Genomic DNA, 17,304 nt, shown 5'->3' with positions numbered 1-17,304 from the left:
TGTTTATACATAATTCATTACCCCAAAATACCACCAGCAGCATTGCACTACCTTAACTATCATCCATGTCTATCCGTTCCTGCCACCTTATTCTACATCAACAGATAAAGGGAAAATAAAGAGCAACCAATTCATGTTTCTGCTTTCTACCAAGTTTCTGACATGGTCATTTTTTTTTGCTCCTTTGCTTCCCCTCAATAAAAGTATGTCATCTGTGCCTTTTTAATGCCAATCTTTGACTTTTCTAATGATTTACCAATGAAAACAGTAAGTATGATGGCTGCCTTTGAGCCTCAGTGGGAGCAGCTTGGGATCAAAGAGGCTGTGTCCTTCATATGTTGGCTCCTGAGTTGTCCTGTCATATATGTGAGGAAGAATTTTCTTACACAGCAAGTGGTAATGACCTGGAACTCACTGCCCAGGAGGATGGTGGGAAGTGGAGACAATCAATAATTTAAAAAGGAAATTGGATGGGCACTTGAGGGAAATAAACTTACAGGGCTACCGGGATAGAGCAGGGGAGTGGGACTGACTGGATTGCTCTGTGGAGAGCTGGCATGGACTCGATGGGCCAAATGACCTCCTTCTATGCCATAAATGACTCAATGACTGTATATGCTGATGCAGTTAGCTGGTCCTCCTTGCTTTCTGGCACATCTATGGATACATACACATGAGTATTGGATAGGCTAAATGTGGGTGCTCACTCCTGCTATTCCATTGCTATTAGGCACTCCCTGAGCATGTCCAATGATCTGTGTGGGAGCAGATGTTTGAGCATCAATGAGTCAATGAAGTCTTACTTCAAACTTCTACATACCATTCTTCCTGCAAGCTGCAAAAGATACACTGTTGTATATAGAAACACAAGAATTCTATAATAGCAATCCGAGCATTCAAAAGAGATGCTTTGACTGAGCTTAGGACCTTTCCACTGGAAACTCTGCTACTGATAGAAAAACATAGAAAACATAGAAACATTTACAGCATAGAAAGAGGCCATTCAGCCTATCACGTCCGTGATGGCCAAAAAAGGTTATCCATCGTAATCCCACCTTCTAACCCTCGGTCCATAATCCTGCAGGTTATGGCACCTCAAGTACATATCCAAGTGTTTTTAAATGTGATGAGAGTTTCTGCCTCTACCACCCTTTCAAGCAGTGAGTTCCAGACCCCCACCACCTTCTGGAGGAAAAACCTACTCCACAACTCCCCACTAATCCTTCTACCAATTAATTTAAATCTATGCCTGGTTATTGACCTCTCTGCTAACAGAAATAGGTCCTTCCTATCCACTCTTTCTAGACCCCTCAACATTTTATACACCTTAATTAAATCTCCCCTCAGCCTCGTCTGTTCCAAAGAAAAGAACCCCAGCCTATCCAACCTTTTCTCATAGCTAAAATTATCCATTCCTGGTGTTATGTTCATTTTGGTAGTTCATTTTTTTCTTCCTCTGTACAAATTTGCCTATTTTTCCAACCACCTGTCTGTAAATAGATTAATGATTGAATTTCTTTCTCTCCCTTAAACCCTAATAATAAATGCTTCAACAACACATATTTTAAAGTTAAAACAAAGAAGTAGGGTTTATTAACACACTCTTAAACTCGGGAAGGGGTTTATCTTCACTCACAAACATTCAGGGAAAGGTTAAAGGCATAAAAAAAGGCAAAAACATTTATTCAATAGAAACTTATCTTGACTACTAGCTAATATGAATTTCAGTTAAAAGTAGAGTCTTTTTAAAAATCAAAAAAAGGTCCAAAGATTGGAGATCACTGATTAGAAATACCGAATAGGGGAGGGGCTATTGGAGATATCTCTTCTCTTGCAAATTTCTTTTTCTTTGCATTCTCAAAGGTAATAATGGAGACAGCTAAATTGCTGAAGTCACCATTTTTTTGGATGGAGAGGAAACTGGTAGAAATCAGACTTTTCTGCTGTTACCAGAGATTGTCTTGTTGATTTTTCTTGCTGGATTTTTCAAAGTGTGGCTTCTTTTTAATTTTTTTCTTGTTGAAAAGGCCTTAGACAGAAGTCTATGTGACTTCAAGTAGTTCTGCTTCTTGCAGAGAGGTCTCAGGGAAAAGCCTGTGCAGCACAAGGCAGCTGTGTAATGGAAGACAAGCTGTACACACAAACGGTTACAGTTTTGAGTCCAGGCAGGTTGGATAGAGATCTCCTGGGTCCTAAAGCTCGACCCTTTTGAAGTTGCTGTCCCACCTGACCTCTCTCCTCTATTTTGACCATCGGAACATAAAAATAAAACTTAAAACATGCTGTATAAAATGGCGGTTGACATTAATATTCAAATGCACAACACAATTTACAAGGGGGTTTGCAACTATTCGTGATACTGGAAACAACCTCATAAATCTCCTCTGTACCCACTCTAGTACAATCACATCCTTCCTGGTGTCCTCTTGCACTTTATGTATTTATAAAACGTCTTTGGGATTTCCTTGATTTTACTTGTCAATATTTTTTCATGCCCTCTTTTTGCTTTCCTAATTTCCTTTTTAATTCCATCCTTGCATTTTCCATGCTCCTCTGGGATTTCTGCAGTATTGGGCTCTTGGCATTTGACATAAGCTTTTTTTTTTGTCTTATCCTACTCTCTATGCTTTGGGAGTTCACTCTTTTCCTTTATGGTAACATATCTGTCCACAACCCTCTTTATCTCTCCCTGAATGCCTCCCACTGCTCTGGCACTGAATTACCATCAAATAACTATTTGCAGTCCACTTTTGCGAAATCGCACCTCAGCTTAATTACTAATACCAGAGCTAAATCCTGGACTCCTCCCTCTAACCTCTTACTCTCTCACAATCTTTTTATTGTTCATTGTCACACCGGCGTGACATCAGCTTTCTCAATTTCTCTGCTCGCCTCACTCACTCTAACCTGTCTGCCTCTGAACTTGCAGCACTCGATTCTCTCAGGTCCACCCTAACATTGTCATCAAACCTGCCGACAAGGATGGTGCCTTTGTTGTCTGGCATACCGACCTCCACTTAGCAAAGGCCAAACGCCAACTCTGATTCTTCCTTCTATCTTATCCTGGACCATGACTCCACCACCGAGCAGCAGGTCATTTTTTTCAGGACTGTCACTGACCTCATCTCCTTTGAAGATCTTCCCTCCACAGCCTCCAAACTCACATCCCTCAATCTTGTACAGCCCGCTTCTACCTCCTTCCCAAATCCACAAACAACACTGCCCTGGTAGATCCATTGTTTCAGCCTGTTCCTGCCCCACCGAACTGATTTCTTCCAATACTCTGTTCCCACCTACATCTGTGACACTTCTGATGCACTCCATCACATCAACAGCTTCCAGTTTCCTGGCCCTACCCGTCTCCTTTTCACCATGGGTGTCCAATCCCTCTACACTTCCACCCCCACCAGGACAGTCTGAGAGCTCTCTGCTTCTTCCTTGAATGCAGGCCCAACCAGTGCCCATCCATCACCACCCTCCTCCACCTGGCTGAACTTGTTCTCACATTGAACAACTTCACCTTCAGCTCCACTCACTTCCTCCAAATAAAAGGCATTATTCTGGGTATTCACATGGGTCCCAGCTATGCCTGCCTTTTTGTGGGATATGTGGAACATTCCTTGTTCCAGTCCTACTCAGGCCCCCTTCCTCATCTCTTTTTCTGGTACATTTATGACTGTATCAGTGCTATTTCCTGCTCTCATCATGAACTGGAAAATTTCATTGACTTTGATTCCAATTTCCGCCCTTCTCTCACCTTCACATGGTCCATTACCCTTCTCTTCCCCTCCCTTCCTTGACTTCTTTGTCTCCATTTCTGGGGATAGACTATCAACCAATATTCACCATAAGCCTGCTGAATCCCACAGCTACCTTGACTGCACTCCCTCATATCCCGTGTCCTGTAATGAATTTGCTCCATTCTCCCAGTTTCTCTGTCTCCGTCGCATCTGTTGGGTCGATACAACCTTCCATACTATTGCTTGATATTTCTTCCTGTTTCCTCAACCGAGGATTCCCCCCCACCATGGCCGACAGGGCCTTCAACTATATCCATTCTATTTCACGCACTTTAGCTCACACCCCTTCCTCTCCCTCCCAGAACCATGATAAGGTTCCCCTTGTCCTCACCTACCACCCTACCATTCAACGGATCATCCTCCGCCATTTCCGCCACCTCCAGCGTGATGCCATCACCAAACACGTCTTCCCCTTCCCTCTCTTTTCAGCATTCTGAAGAGACCATTCCCTCCGTGACACCCTGGCCCACTCCTCAGTCACCTTCAATACTCCCACTCTTTCCTATGACACCTTTCCATCCAAGCACAGGAGATACAACACCTACCCTTTTATATCCTCCCTTCTCACTGTGCAAGTCCCCAAACACTCTTTCCAAGTGAAACAGCGATTTACTTGTACTTCTTGCAATTTAGTATACTGATTCACTGCTCACAATGTGGCCTCCTCTATATTGGCAAGACCAAAGTAGACTGAGCGACTGCTTTGCAGAACACCTCCATTCAGTCTGCAAGCTTGACCCTGAGCTTCCAGTTGACTGTCATTTTAATTCTCTACCTTGCTTCCACTCTCACCTTTCTGTCCTCGGCCCGCTGTAGTGATCCAATGAAGCTCAACGCAAGCTCAAGGAACAGCACCTCATCTTTCAACTGGGCACTTTACAGCCTTCCGGATTTTTCCTTGAATTCAATGATTTTAGATCATAACCTCTGTCCTCATTTTGTTTCTTTTTTTTGCTTTTTTTTTGTTGTTTCTTTCTTATTTTCTTTAGTTTGCACTCAGATGCTGCTATCCTGCCATTCACACCTCCTCTAGACACATCTTGTGTTTCTTTACTTGCCCCATTACCATTCCCTTTGGCTTTGTACAATTAAACCTTTTGGCATTTAATCCCTCCTGCCCTCCACCCTATCACAGACCTTCCCTTTTGCTCTTCTTGCAGCTATGAGGAAAGATTGGATAGGCTAGGGTTGTTTTCCTTAGAACACAGAAGGCTGAGAGGTGACTTAATTGAGGTGTACAAAATTATGAGGGGCCTAGATAGAGTGGACAGGAAGGACCTGTTTCCCCTACTGGAGAGGTCAATTACCAGGGGGCACTGATTTAAGATGATTAGTAGAAGGATTAGAGGGGACATGAGGAAAAACTTTTTCACCCAGAAGGTGATGGGTGTCTGGAATTCACTGCCAGGAACGGTGGTAGAGGCATTAACACTCAATTCTTTCAAAAGGTACCTGGACATGCACCTGAAGTGCTGTAACCTGCAAGGCTATGGACCAGGTGTTGGAAAGTGGGCTTAGATTGGGTGGCTAGTTTTTTTGGCTGGCACAGACATGACAGGCTGAATAGCCTCCTTCTGTGCCGTAATTTTTCTATGGTTCTATTTATGGTTCTTCCCACCCTCCCCCCTTTCTCTTGCTCAAAATCTATTCCATTTAGAACTTTAGTTCTGATGGAAGGTCACAAACCTGAAAAGTTCATTTTGTTTCTCTCTCCACAGATGCTGCCAGACCTGCTGAGTGTTTAAAGCACTTTCTGTTTTTATCTCAGCTTAATAAAATTGGTCTTTCCCAATTTAGAACTTTTATTCTCGATCTATCTTCATCCCTTTCCGTAACTTTTCCCATAACAAGATGTCCTTAGAGTTGGTATAATTGTATGGTGGACTTCGGTGCAGAGAAGCCTTAGTTCATTCTAGCCAGACCATGCAAAATGTGTTGGATAGACTTACATGACACCACTAAACAATTGTGCACAGACAGCAATGTTTTTGATAAGCAGATCTATGATTCTATATTCCTAAGCTTTGTAGCTGAGATATTCCTGAAGTTGGTCTTCCAGAAAGCAGATACCTACTGTTTCACAACAGTTGCACCTCATTACACACCTAATTAGACCCATCTTTTGTTGTGTCCTCAAAGCCTAATTCCTTTGGAGCAGATGTAGCTGTTGCTTGAGACAGATTGTGTGAGAAAGATAGGATATGAGGTATTGCTTGCTTCTGTAGTACTGGGACTGTTGCAATCGTCTAGTGTACTGGTGTATAGTGTATGGCACATTGGGAGTAAGAAAATGGGGTGGGAGTGAGTGGATGGGATGAGAATTTCAGGTGAGGAAGGGGTAAGACGATGAAAGTGGACATGGTTGCAGCAGAGCACTTTGCCCTTTTGAGGATGAATTGCAGGAGTTAAGCTGTTAGTCTTTAGGAAAAGGTAGGGTCACCTTAGGAAATAAATTATTTTTTGCTTTAATGGCCTTTCCTTCAGTTCTCAGTGGAAATGGGTAGTCAGCGAATGGAGCACTGCTTAGGTGCTCCAGTTGCATTATGAGGAGTACCATTTCAAATATTTTTCATGACTAACAAGCCTTGCACACAGTGTTTGTACAAACTCTGAGTACTGGCTGGCTACATTAGGCTTTGCTTAGGCCATCAAGCACATCATAGACCTCAGGCTAGCCAGCACTGTCTGCTGTCTATATTCATCCCTCTTATTTGCAGGTTGCAGAGGAAGTAGTGGAGGATTTGGAGGCTCAGAACAGGCATGACAGACTGGTGCATTTGCATCTTAGATGTTCAATTAGGATCCATCTTAATGCCACCACCCATATCTACAAGGCCAAGCTAGCATACCTGCACACAACTGAAGATACCTGCATGCAGAGACTATAATTCTCAAAGGAGGCTGTCACAGAATAATGCAGTCAAACCTTTTGAATCATTTCCAGGACAAGGACAGCAGTGTCAGTGGCTGTGAAATTATTTAGCAAGCTCACTTCAAGTAACTTCTGTCACATCTCCTAGCTTTCAGTTCATACTTACATCACGAAAATCACCAATGTGCTACTTGCCAAAGTTGGTGTTTTCATCAATTTCTCTTTGGAAAGAAGTCAGCATCATGAAAAATCCTCCATGTGGCAGATTCCCCAGAGTGCTGGTCATTATTAACAGCAGTCATGTGGCCATATGCACCCCTATCTGTATTGCTACTTCATTCAAGAACAGAAAGAGCTAACACTCCACGAATAAGCAGCTAGGCCAAAGGAACTAACCATTGCTTATGAATGCCTATTATCTTGGCAGCAGCAAGATTCCTCCATCCTATGACAAGTCATAATGGATTACTTGAATTGCAATAAAGACCGTACACATAGTTGCTGGGGAACTTCTGTTAGGCACTACAGCTACGGATCATGACTTTATTTGAGGAATTCAAAGACAAGGGCCGAGGAACGGTACAGTGCAGTGAATACTTCCACCCAGTTTATGGGCAGGATTAAAATCAACCCTTGAGGATGTGAGGAGAATAGGAGTGTGTGAAAGAGTGAAAGATTATAGTTTTCCATTAATATTCTTGAAAATGCATCAGACTTGACCATTTTAAATGTAAATTTCTGAATTTATCCAGGGGTGCATTTCTTGGGCTCTCTAGAATAGCATCCCATTCTCTCAGTCAGTCGTGACAACTCAACGATTCAGATCATTTCAATTCAGCTCATTCAGCACCCCTGTCCTCAATGACCTTTGTTGACCCCATTCCCCCAATACCACCAATTTAAAATTTGTATCCTTGTGTTTAAATCTCCCCATGGACTTGGCTTACCCTATCTCTCCTTAAGCCCTACAACTTCTCCCCAAATGCTCTATACCTCTAACTTCAGCCTCTGGTCCATTCGCCTCCTCGCTTCACCCCACCATTGATGGACACCGAGGCATTACTACAATCTGGAATTCCCTTCCTAAACCTTCCTCTTGTCCTTTAGGTCCTCCTTGAAACCCAAATCTAACTCTTTAGCTAAGTTTCTGGTTACTCCTCCTAACCTTACCTTTTTTTGACAGCATCCATTTTTACTTATACCTTTAAGGGATGTTTTTCACCATTAAAGGCACAAAATAAGTGATGTTGTCATCTTGCAGGGGGTGCTTAAAAGACTTGAATCAGCCTTGTATTAGAAGCAGTTATTTAAATAAGCAAGGTATTACTGATGTACTCGTAAAATAAGCATACTAATAGGCCATGACCAACAGTGAGATATGTCAAATCAAAACAAAATTAAAAGATGGGGTACACAACAAATATCTAAAGAATATACAATGACTGGCAATGAAATGTGATTAATGCTTTTCATTAGTTACTATTTTTGGAAGCATCTATCTTTTTGTTATGTTATAAATGGTGGGGAGATGGCATTAAATGCAATTAGGGAAAAATTCAACCTCCGCCCTAAACAGGCATGAAATCAATGATGCAATCACCCCATCCACCCATTTGCATGGGCGTGAGACGTTAACCCAACATGGTCAGCATGTTCTGCGCACTGTACAAGCATCCCATTGCAGCTCACCATCTCTGGGTGGGGGGACCAATCATGGAACTCTAACCCTAACCCCCCACCACCCCGTTACCAATTGCCCACACCTCCCCTCGCTGGGGCCTGCCTGACTGGCCCTGGCAACCCCCTGACCCCACTTAACTTGTAGCGATGGTGGCATCCATCGTTGCATCGTCCAGCTGGGTGCAGTCCCAGCAGTGGCCACTGCTCCCAGGGGCGCTGCTGGGACTGAAGAACTGCCAGCCCTCCAATTGGCCAGCAGCTCTTGGAGATTGGCTCTCATCCCTTAAAGGGTCGGGAGCCCCAACAGCAGCTCATTAGCTATTCAATGGGCCTAAAATCCCCCCAGGCCTCCTTCAAACTGCCAAGATGGGGTTGCGCCCTGCTTTCCAGCCTGTCATCAGGGCTACCGCTGCCTAACAAAATCCAGCCCATCAGGTTGGCCTTTGGTGTCAATGTAGGGACAGAAGTATTCTCCCAATTTTCAAATGCCAGCTGTGAATTTCTCCCCCAGCAGGTTCCGTGCAACTGGAAGGAATATGGGATAACTTTTTTTATCAATGCTGGTTAGATTTTTACTCCTTGGCAATGGTAATCATTACCACCTACCTGAAACCACAGCAGGAAGTGGATTCAAACAAAGTGAGCTAATCTATAATCAAATTATTTCCTCTTTGGGATGGAATATTTTATCTCCAAATAATATTCTATCTCATGTCCGGAACTAAAAATGTTCACTTAACCAAAGCCAAACCAAGCCAACAACTTTGTGATAAGAGTTAAGTTTAATTCGACAGATATAAACCTGTTACAACTAATGTAGTCATACTACAACAAATGGTGATAATGTCAGTTTCAATAGCCAAACACTGAATAGATTTACAAATCGACAACAATGCTTTTAAGATTTTTATTATTAATAATATTTCTTAATGTGCAAATGATTTTTTTCACAGCACATTCTTATTGTTCAGCGGCAGATGTCTATACTGGATGAGGAATTACAAGAATTTCGTCTCGCTTTGAGGCAGTATGTGGTATCTGCAACTGCACAAACAGGATGTTTGCAGTAAGTGTGAAGATCTTTGTGAAATTTATCTTTGCAGTACTGTAATAAAGTCTGTTACAGGGTTTATATTGAATTATATCCTTTCCCCTGTTTTAAAAGTATTTCATTTGCACAGCAGCCATTTCTACCAGCATTATTTGGAATAAAGAGGCAATAAGAAACTTGGCTGCTACATGTATAAGTTGTGACAGTTCTGCTGACACTTACCAAAGGGATGGACATCCATCTGGTTTTAAGCTAGCCTCAGGAATGCCTCATAACCTTGTCATTTTAACAAAGAGAAACTAGACAGCAGCATCTTAGTTTTCAATTGTTACATTTTAATAAAATGTTGCATGCATGTTTGACTGGGCACATTTCATGTCTGGATTTTTTTTTAATGCACACTCTGACAGTTTTGGATTATGCAAAAAATGGCAGCACCTCTTGTTTTAATAGGGCTTTGCCCACTCAAGAAGCTTTAGAGCACAAATAAAGTTGTTTAAAATGTATTTTAGAGATAAATTGTTACAGTTGCCATTTGTCTTGTTTTGGACTAAAGAGTCTGATTTTTGAATCGGTTCTCTCAAATGTTTAAAAAGTAAATCACTTCATTATCCAAATATGAAAGAGCAGGAGAGTTTGAGACCCACCTAGTAACAGTGGGGATTTTTTTTGTCACCTTCACTTTTAGGAACAGTTTGACAAAATTTCCTTCTTGGTGAGGAGCCTTGCCCAATGGAAGCATATTTTGGGAAGTTGTAAGCACATATTCCATGATTCCCCACCGATTAAAATGTGTGGTTGGAACATTTTGGGGTGCGTGCTCGTCATTTTCCAGCATGTGCTCTCCACTGGGATCACTTTCATAACAAACAACCCCCTAGTAATATCAATATTTATGATGATAGAGAATGTAAAGGCACCACTTACATTTTGGCCGAATATTCTCCAAACAGACCTGCACGTAGCAAGGGTGGTCTGATAGTGGGTCTGAAATCCATTTGTAATTGAAGCGGGCTTTGCTGTGGCTCTTTAACTCAATCATCAAGGGGTCATAGACAACAGCACTTGCTCAGCAATAACCTGCTCACTGACGCTCAGCTGAGTTCCACCAGGGACACTCAGCTCCTGACCTCATTAGAACCTTGGTTCAAACATGGACAAAAGAGCTGAACTCCAGAGGTGAGGTGAGAGTGATTGCCCTTGACATCAAGGCAGCATTTGACCGAGTATAGCATAAAAAAGCCCTAGTAAAACTGAAGTCAATGGGAATCAGGGGGAAAAATCTCCGCTGGTTGGAGTCATACCTAGCACAAAGGAAGATGGTTGTGGTTGTTGGAGGTCAATATCTCAGTCCTAGGACATCACTGCAGATGTTCCTCAGGGTAGTGTCTCAGGCCCAACCATCTTCAGCTGCTTCATCAATGAGCTTCCCCCCATCATAAGGTCAGAAGTGGGGATGTTAGCTGATAATTGAACAATGTTCAGCACCATTCACGACTCCTGAGAGTAACTCACCTCCTGACTCCCCAGTGCCTGTCCACCATCTACGAGCCACAAGTCAGGAGTGTGATGGAATACTCTCCACTTGCCTGGATGGGTGCAGCTCCAACAACACAAGAAGTTCGACACCATCCAGGACAAAGCAACACACTTGATTGGGACCCCATCCACCACCTTCAACATTCACTCCCTGCATCACCAACACACAGTCGTAGCATTGTGTACCGTTTACAAGATGTACTGCAGCAACTCATCCAGGCTCCTTCGACAGCACCTTCCAAACCCACAACCTCTACGACCTAGAAGGATAAGGGCAGCAGATGCATGGGAACACCACTACCTGCAAGTTCCCCTCCAAGTCACACACCGTCCTGACTTGGAACAATATGACCATTCCTTCACTGTCGCTGGGTTAAAATCCTGGAACTCTGTTGCTAACAGCACTTTTGGTGTACCTACACCCCAAAGACTGCAGCAGTCAAGCAGGCAGCTCACCATCACCTTCTCAAGGGCAATTAGGGATGGGCAATAAAATGCTGGCCTAGCCAGCGACACGCCCACATCCCTCGAATAAATAAATAAATCGTGGCATTAACATTATCCCAGCCAGGGAGGGAGGGATGACATCAAATCTGTCAAAGGAAGGATTTCTAGATAATAGGGACCCCAGCATAGGTCAGAAAGACTCGACTGGACATGGATTCCTGAGACTTCATCAAACACAGGAATGGAAAGGAATAGGAAAGCTGACCGCAATGCCCTCCCCACACACCAACCGTCCCCACCCCCCCCACCCCCTCACTCCCCTCTGACTCATAGAGTCACAGACTTCTATAGCCAGAAACTGACCCTTCGGCCCATCGTGTCTGTGCTGGCCATCAAGCACCTAACTATTCTAATCCCATTTTACAGCACTTGGCCTGTAGCCTTGTATGCAATGGCGTTTCAAGTGCTCATCTAAATACTTCTTAAATGTTGTGAGGGTTCCTGCCTCTACCACCCCTTCCGGCAGTGTGTTCCAGATTCCAACCACCCTCTGGGTGAAAAAACTTTTCCTCAAATTCCCTGTAAACCTCCTGCCCCATACCTTAAATCTATGCCCTCTGGTTATTGACCCCTCTGCTAAGGGAAAAAGTTTCTTCCGATCTAACCTGTCAATGCCCCTCATAATTTTGTATACCTCAATCAGGTCCCCCCTCAGCCTTCCCTGCTGTAAGGTAAACAACCCTAGCCTTTCCAGTCTCTCTTCATAGCTAAAATGCTCCAGCCCAGGCAACATCCTGGTGAATTTCCTCTGCACCGTCTCCAGTGCAATCACATCCTTCCAATAGTGTGGTGCCCAGAACTGTACACAGTACTCCAGCTGTGGCCTAACTAGCGTTTTATACAGCTCCATCATAATCTCCCTGCTCTATATTCTATGCCTCAGCTAATAAAGGCAAGTATCCCATATGCCTTCCTAACTACCTTATCCACCTGTGCTGCTGCCTTCAGTGATCTATGGACAAGTACACCAAGGTCCCTCTGACCTCGGTACTTCCTAGGGTCCGACCATCCATTGTATATTCCCTTGCCTTGTTAGTCCTCCCAAAATGTATCACCTCACACTTCTCAGGATTAAATTCCATTTGCTATTGCTCTGCCAATCTTACCAGCCCATCTATATCATCCTGTAATCTAAGGCTTTCCTCATCACTATTTACGACACCACCAATTTTCGTGTCATCTGCGAACTTACTGATCATACCTCCTATATTCATAGCATCACAGAATCATACAGTGCAGAAGAGGCCCTTTGGCCCATTGAGTCTGCGCCAATGCATTAAAACACCTGACCTGTCTACCTAATCCCATTTGCCAGCACTTGGCCCATAGCCTTGAATGTTATGATGTGCCAAGTGCTCATCCAGGTACTTTTTAAAGGATGTGAGGCAACCTGCCTTTACCACCCTCCCAAGCAGGGCATTCCAGACCGTCACCATCCTCTGGGTAAAAAAGTTCTTCCTCAAATCCCCCTTAAACCTCCCGCCCCTCACCTTAAACTTGTGACCCCTCGTAACTGACCCTTCAACTAAGGGGAACAGCTGCTCCCTATCCACCCTGTCCATGCCCCTCATAATCTTGTACACCTCGATCAGGATTGCACACAGTACTCCAGCTGTGGCCTTACCAAAGTTCTGTACAACTCCAACATGACCTCCCTGCTTTTGTAATCTATGCCTCGATTGATAAAGGCAAATGTCCCATATGCCTTTTTCACCACCCTATTAACCTACCCTTCTGCCTTCAGAGATCTATGGACAAACACGCCAAGGTCCCTTTGTTCCTCCGAACTTCCCAGTGTCAGGCCATTCATCGAATACTTCCGTGTCACATTACTCCTTCCAAAGTGTATCACCTCACACTTTTCAGGGTTAAATTCCATCTGCCACTTTTCTGCCCATTTGACCATCCTATCTATATCTTCCTGTAACCTAAGACACTCCACCTCACTGTTAACCACTCGGCCAATCTTTGTGTCATCCGCGAACTTACTGATGCTACCCCCCACATAGTCATCTATGTTGTTTATAAAAATGACAAATAGGGGACCCAGCACAGATCCCTGTGGTACGCCACTGGACACTGACTTCCAGTCACTAAAACAGCCATCTGTCATCACTCTCTGTCTCCTACAGACAAGCCAATTTTGAATCCACCTTATCAAGTTACCTTGTATCCCATGTGCATTTGCTTGCTTGATAAGTCTCCCATGTGGGACCTTGTTAAAGGCTTTGCTGAAATCCCTGTAAACTACATCAACTGCACTACCCTCATCTACACACCTGGTCACATGCTCAAAAAATTCAATCAAATTTGTTCAGCATGACTTCCCTCTGACAAAGCCATGCTGACTATTTCTAATCAAATTTTGCCTCTCCAAGTGGTGATAGATTCCTCCACTCTCGCCTCCCACAGCATCCTGGGACACAAATCGTCCGGACCTGGATATCTGACAACTTTTAAGCCTTCCAAAACCTCCAATACCTTGTCACTCCCTATGACAATCTCACAGTCTCTCTCTCTAAGTTCCATATCTACATCCTCTTTCTCTTGGGTGAAGACAGATGTGAAGTATTCGTTCAACACCCTACCAATGTCCTCTGGCTCCACCCACAAATTTCCCCCTTGGTCCCTAATGGGTCCTACTCTTTCCCTGGTTATCTTCTTCCCATTGATATACTTATAGAATATCTTGGGATTTTACCTACTTTTACCAGCCAGAGCATTCTCATATCCCCTCTTTGCTCTCCTAATTGTTTTCTTAAGCTCCATCCTACACTTTCTGTACTCCACTAATGCTTCCATTGATTTGCTCTCCTTGTATTTGCTAAAAGCCTCTCTTTTCCTTCTCATCGTACCCTAAATGTTTCTGGTCATCCATGGTTCTGTGGGCTTGTTGCTCCTAGCTATTACCCTAGAGGGATCATGTTGGGCCTGTACCCTCCATTGCCTTTTGGAATGCCCCCCACTGCTCTTTTGTAGATTTTCTGACAAGTAACTCTTTCCAGTCTACCTTGGTCAGATCCTGCCTTATTTTACTAAAATTCGCTCTCCCCCAATCCAAAACCTTTTTTTGCAACTTGTCTATTTCTTTCTCCATAACAAGCTTAAATTGTACCATGTTGTGGTCGCTATCACCAAAAAGCTCCCCCACCAACACATCAACCACCTGTCCGGCTTCATTCCCCAGAATTAAGTCCAGCACTTCATCCTCCCTTGTTGGATCCTCTACATATTGAACTAAAAAGTTCTCCTGTATACATTTTAAGAACTCCACTCCATCTAAGCCCTTAACACGATGACTATCCCAATTAATGTTGGGAAAGTTGAAATCACCTAATATAATTACCCGATTATTTTTACACACCTCTGCAAATTGCGCACGTATTTGCTCCTCAATTTCCTGCTGACTATCTGGGGGTCTATAATAAACACCTAGCAATGTGGCTGTCCCTTTTTTATTCCTAAAGTCTACCCATAAAGCTTCATTTGATGCCCCCTCCAAGATATCATCTCTCCTTACTGCAGTAACTGACTCCTTAACTAATTTTGCAATGCCCCCTCCTCTTTTACCCCCTCCTCTGTCTCGCCTGAAGATTCTATATCCCAGGATATTGAGCTGCCAATCCTGCCCCTCCCTCAACCATGTCTCCGTGATGGCTACTATGTCACAACCCCACGCGTCAACCATTGCCCTTAACTCAACCGTCTTACCTGCAATACTCCTGGCATTAAAGTAGAGGCCATCCATCCTGGTCTTACTCCCTTGAAACTTACTTCCGCTGTATTCCCTCTGACTTGTTCACTTTCCTGTGTTTAGCTGTGTCCCTATTCTGCTAGGAGTCTGCATCCCCTCCCTCTACCAAATTAGTTTAAACTCCTCCCAACAGCACTAGCAAACCCGTCAGCAAGGATGTTAGTCCCCCTCTGGTTCAGATGTAGACCGTCCCACTTGTATAGCTCCCACCTTCCCCAGAAACAGTCCCAGTGGTCCAGGAATCTAAAACCCTCCCTCCTGCACCAACTCTTAAGCCACGCATTCATCTGCTTTATTTTCCTATTTCTATACTCACTAGCACATGGCACTGGGAGTAATCCAGAGATTACAACCCGAGAGGTCCTGCTTTTTAGTCTACTGCCTAACTCCCTGAATTCTTGATGCAAGACCTCATCCCTCTTTCTACCTATGTCATTAGTACCAACATGTACCATGACCTCTGCCTTATCACCCTCCCCCTTCAGGATGCCCTGCAGCCGTTCAGTGACATCCCAGACTCTGGCACCAGGGAGGCAACACACCATCCTGGAGTCACGTTGACGGCCACAGTAGCGCCTATCTGTTCCCCTGACTATAGAATCCCCTATTACGATTGTTCTTCCTCTCTTTCCCCCTTCCTGTGCAGACAGGCTGTTTGCGGTGCCAGAAGCTTGGCTCTGTCCGTACTCCCTGGAGGAACCAACCTCATCAGCCTCCAAAATGGAATATCGATTTGCAAGTGGGACCCCAGGGGACTCCTGAACGACCTGCCTGATTCTCTTGGACTGCCTGGTGGTCACCCATTCCCTTCCTTCCTCAAGTCCCTTCAGCTGTGGTGTGACCACCTCTCTATACGTGCTATCCACAATGCTCTCAGACTCGCGGATGCTCCACAGTGTTTCCAGCCGCCGTTCCAGCTCTGAAACCCGAGCTTCCAGGAGCTGCAGCTGGACACACTTCCTGCACACATGCTGGTCCCGGGGACTGGAAATGTTCCCGGATTCCCACATGCAGCAAGAGGAGCAAATCACGGCTTCAAGCTCTCCTGCCATGACTAAACCCTCTTAATCCAGTCTGAACAATGACTGTTCACCACTTCTCTCTGCTTTCTGTCCCTGAGTCAGTGTCATATCAACACTATCACTGTCACATTAATCCATGTCATGACAAGTCTATGAAATGTCATTTGATCACAGGCCGTTTGAAAATCTATATACATAAGTGGATATACATGAGTAGGGGCGAAATATGTTGATATGGTTCTTAATGAATACTTTGTATCTGTCTGAACAGAAGAGGGGACGATGCAGATACTGTGGTTTAGGAGTATGAGTGTGAATTATTGGATGTGATATACATAGGGAGAGAGGAAGTATTAATGGGATTAGCATCTTTGAAAGTTGATAAATCACCAGGGCCAGCTGAAATGTATTTCAGGCTGTCAAAAGAAGTGAGAGAGGAAATAGCAGAGGATATGACCATCATTTTCCAGTCCGCACTGGATACAGGTGTAGTGCCAGAGGATTGGTGAACTGTTAACATTGTACCTCTTTAAAAAGGGAGCAAAGGATAGACCGAATAATTGCAGGCCAATCAGTGTAACCTCAGTAGTGGGCAAATTATTGCAATGTATTCTGAGAGACAGGATGAACTGTCACTTAGAAAGGCTCAGGTCAATCAAGGACAGTCAGCATGGATTTGTTAAGGGAAGATATTGTTGACTAACTTGATTGAATTTTTCGACGAAGTCGCAAGGATGATAGATGAGGGTAGTGCAGATGATATGGTCTCCGTGGATTTTGGCAAGGCTTTTGACAAGGTCCCATGTGGCATACTAGGTAAAACAAATAAAGTCCCATGGAATCCAGGGAAATGCAGAAAGCTGGATACAAAATTGGCTCAGTAGCAGGAAACAAAGGGTGATTGTTGACGGGCGTTTTACTGACTTGAGGTCTGTTTCCAGTGGCATTCCACAGGGCTCAGTACTGGGTCCCCAGCTTTTTGTAGTATATATTAACGATTTGAACGTACATGTAGGGGGCATGATCAAGATGTGCGCAGATGGTACACAGATTGGCTGTGCGGTAGGTAGCGAGGAGGA

At 44.0% G+C, this 17,304-nt stretch overlaps 2 protein-coding genes across 4 annotated transcripts in view; one reads left to right on the top strand and one right to left on the bottom strand.

The window, feature by feature from the left end:
* The window catches only part of gra (granulito), a 265,219-nt gene that overhangs the window by 13,936 nt on the left and 233,979 nt on the right, over positions 1–17,304 (bottom strand). The gene's annotated exons all lie outside the window — the stretch shown is intronic.
* necab1 (N-terminal EF-hand calcium binding protein 1) overlaps positions 1–17,304 on the top strand; it is a 346,067-nt gene that overhangs the window by 315,322 nt on the left and 13,441 nt on the right. Inside the window, exon 10 of the mRNA XM_068030830.1 lies at positions 9,306–9,418. Within this exon, the coding sequence (XP_067886931.1) occupies positions 9,306–9,418 (113 nt within the window). The remainder of the gene's footprint in view (positions 1–9,305; positions 9,419–17,304) is intronic.

This window comes from Heterodontus francisci, chromosome 5 (assembly GCF_036365525.1).
Source record: "Heterodontus francisci isolate sHetFra1 chromosome 5, sHetFra1.hap1, whole genome shotgun sequence".
Taxonomy (NCBI): Eukaryota; Metazoa; Chordata; class Chondrichthyes; order Heterodontiformes; family Heterodontidae; genus Heterodontus; species Heterodontus francisci.
This window is presented reverse-complemented; position numbering and strand designations above follow the sequence as displayed.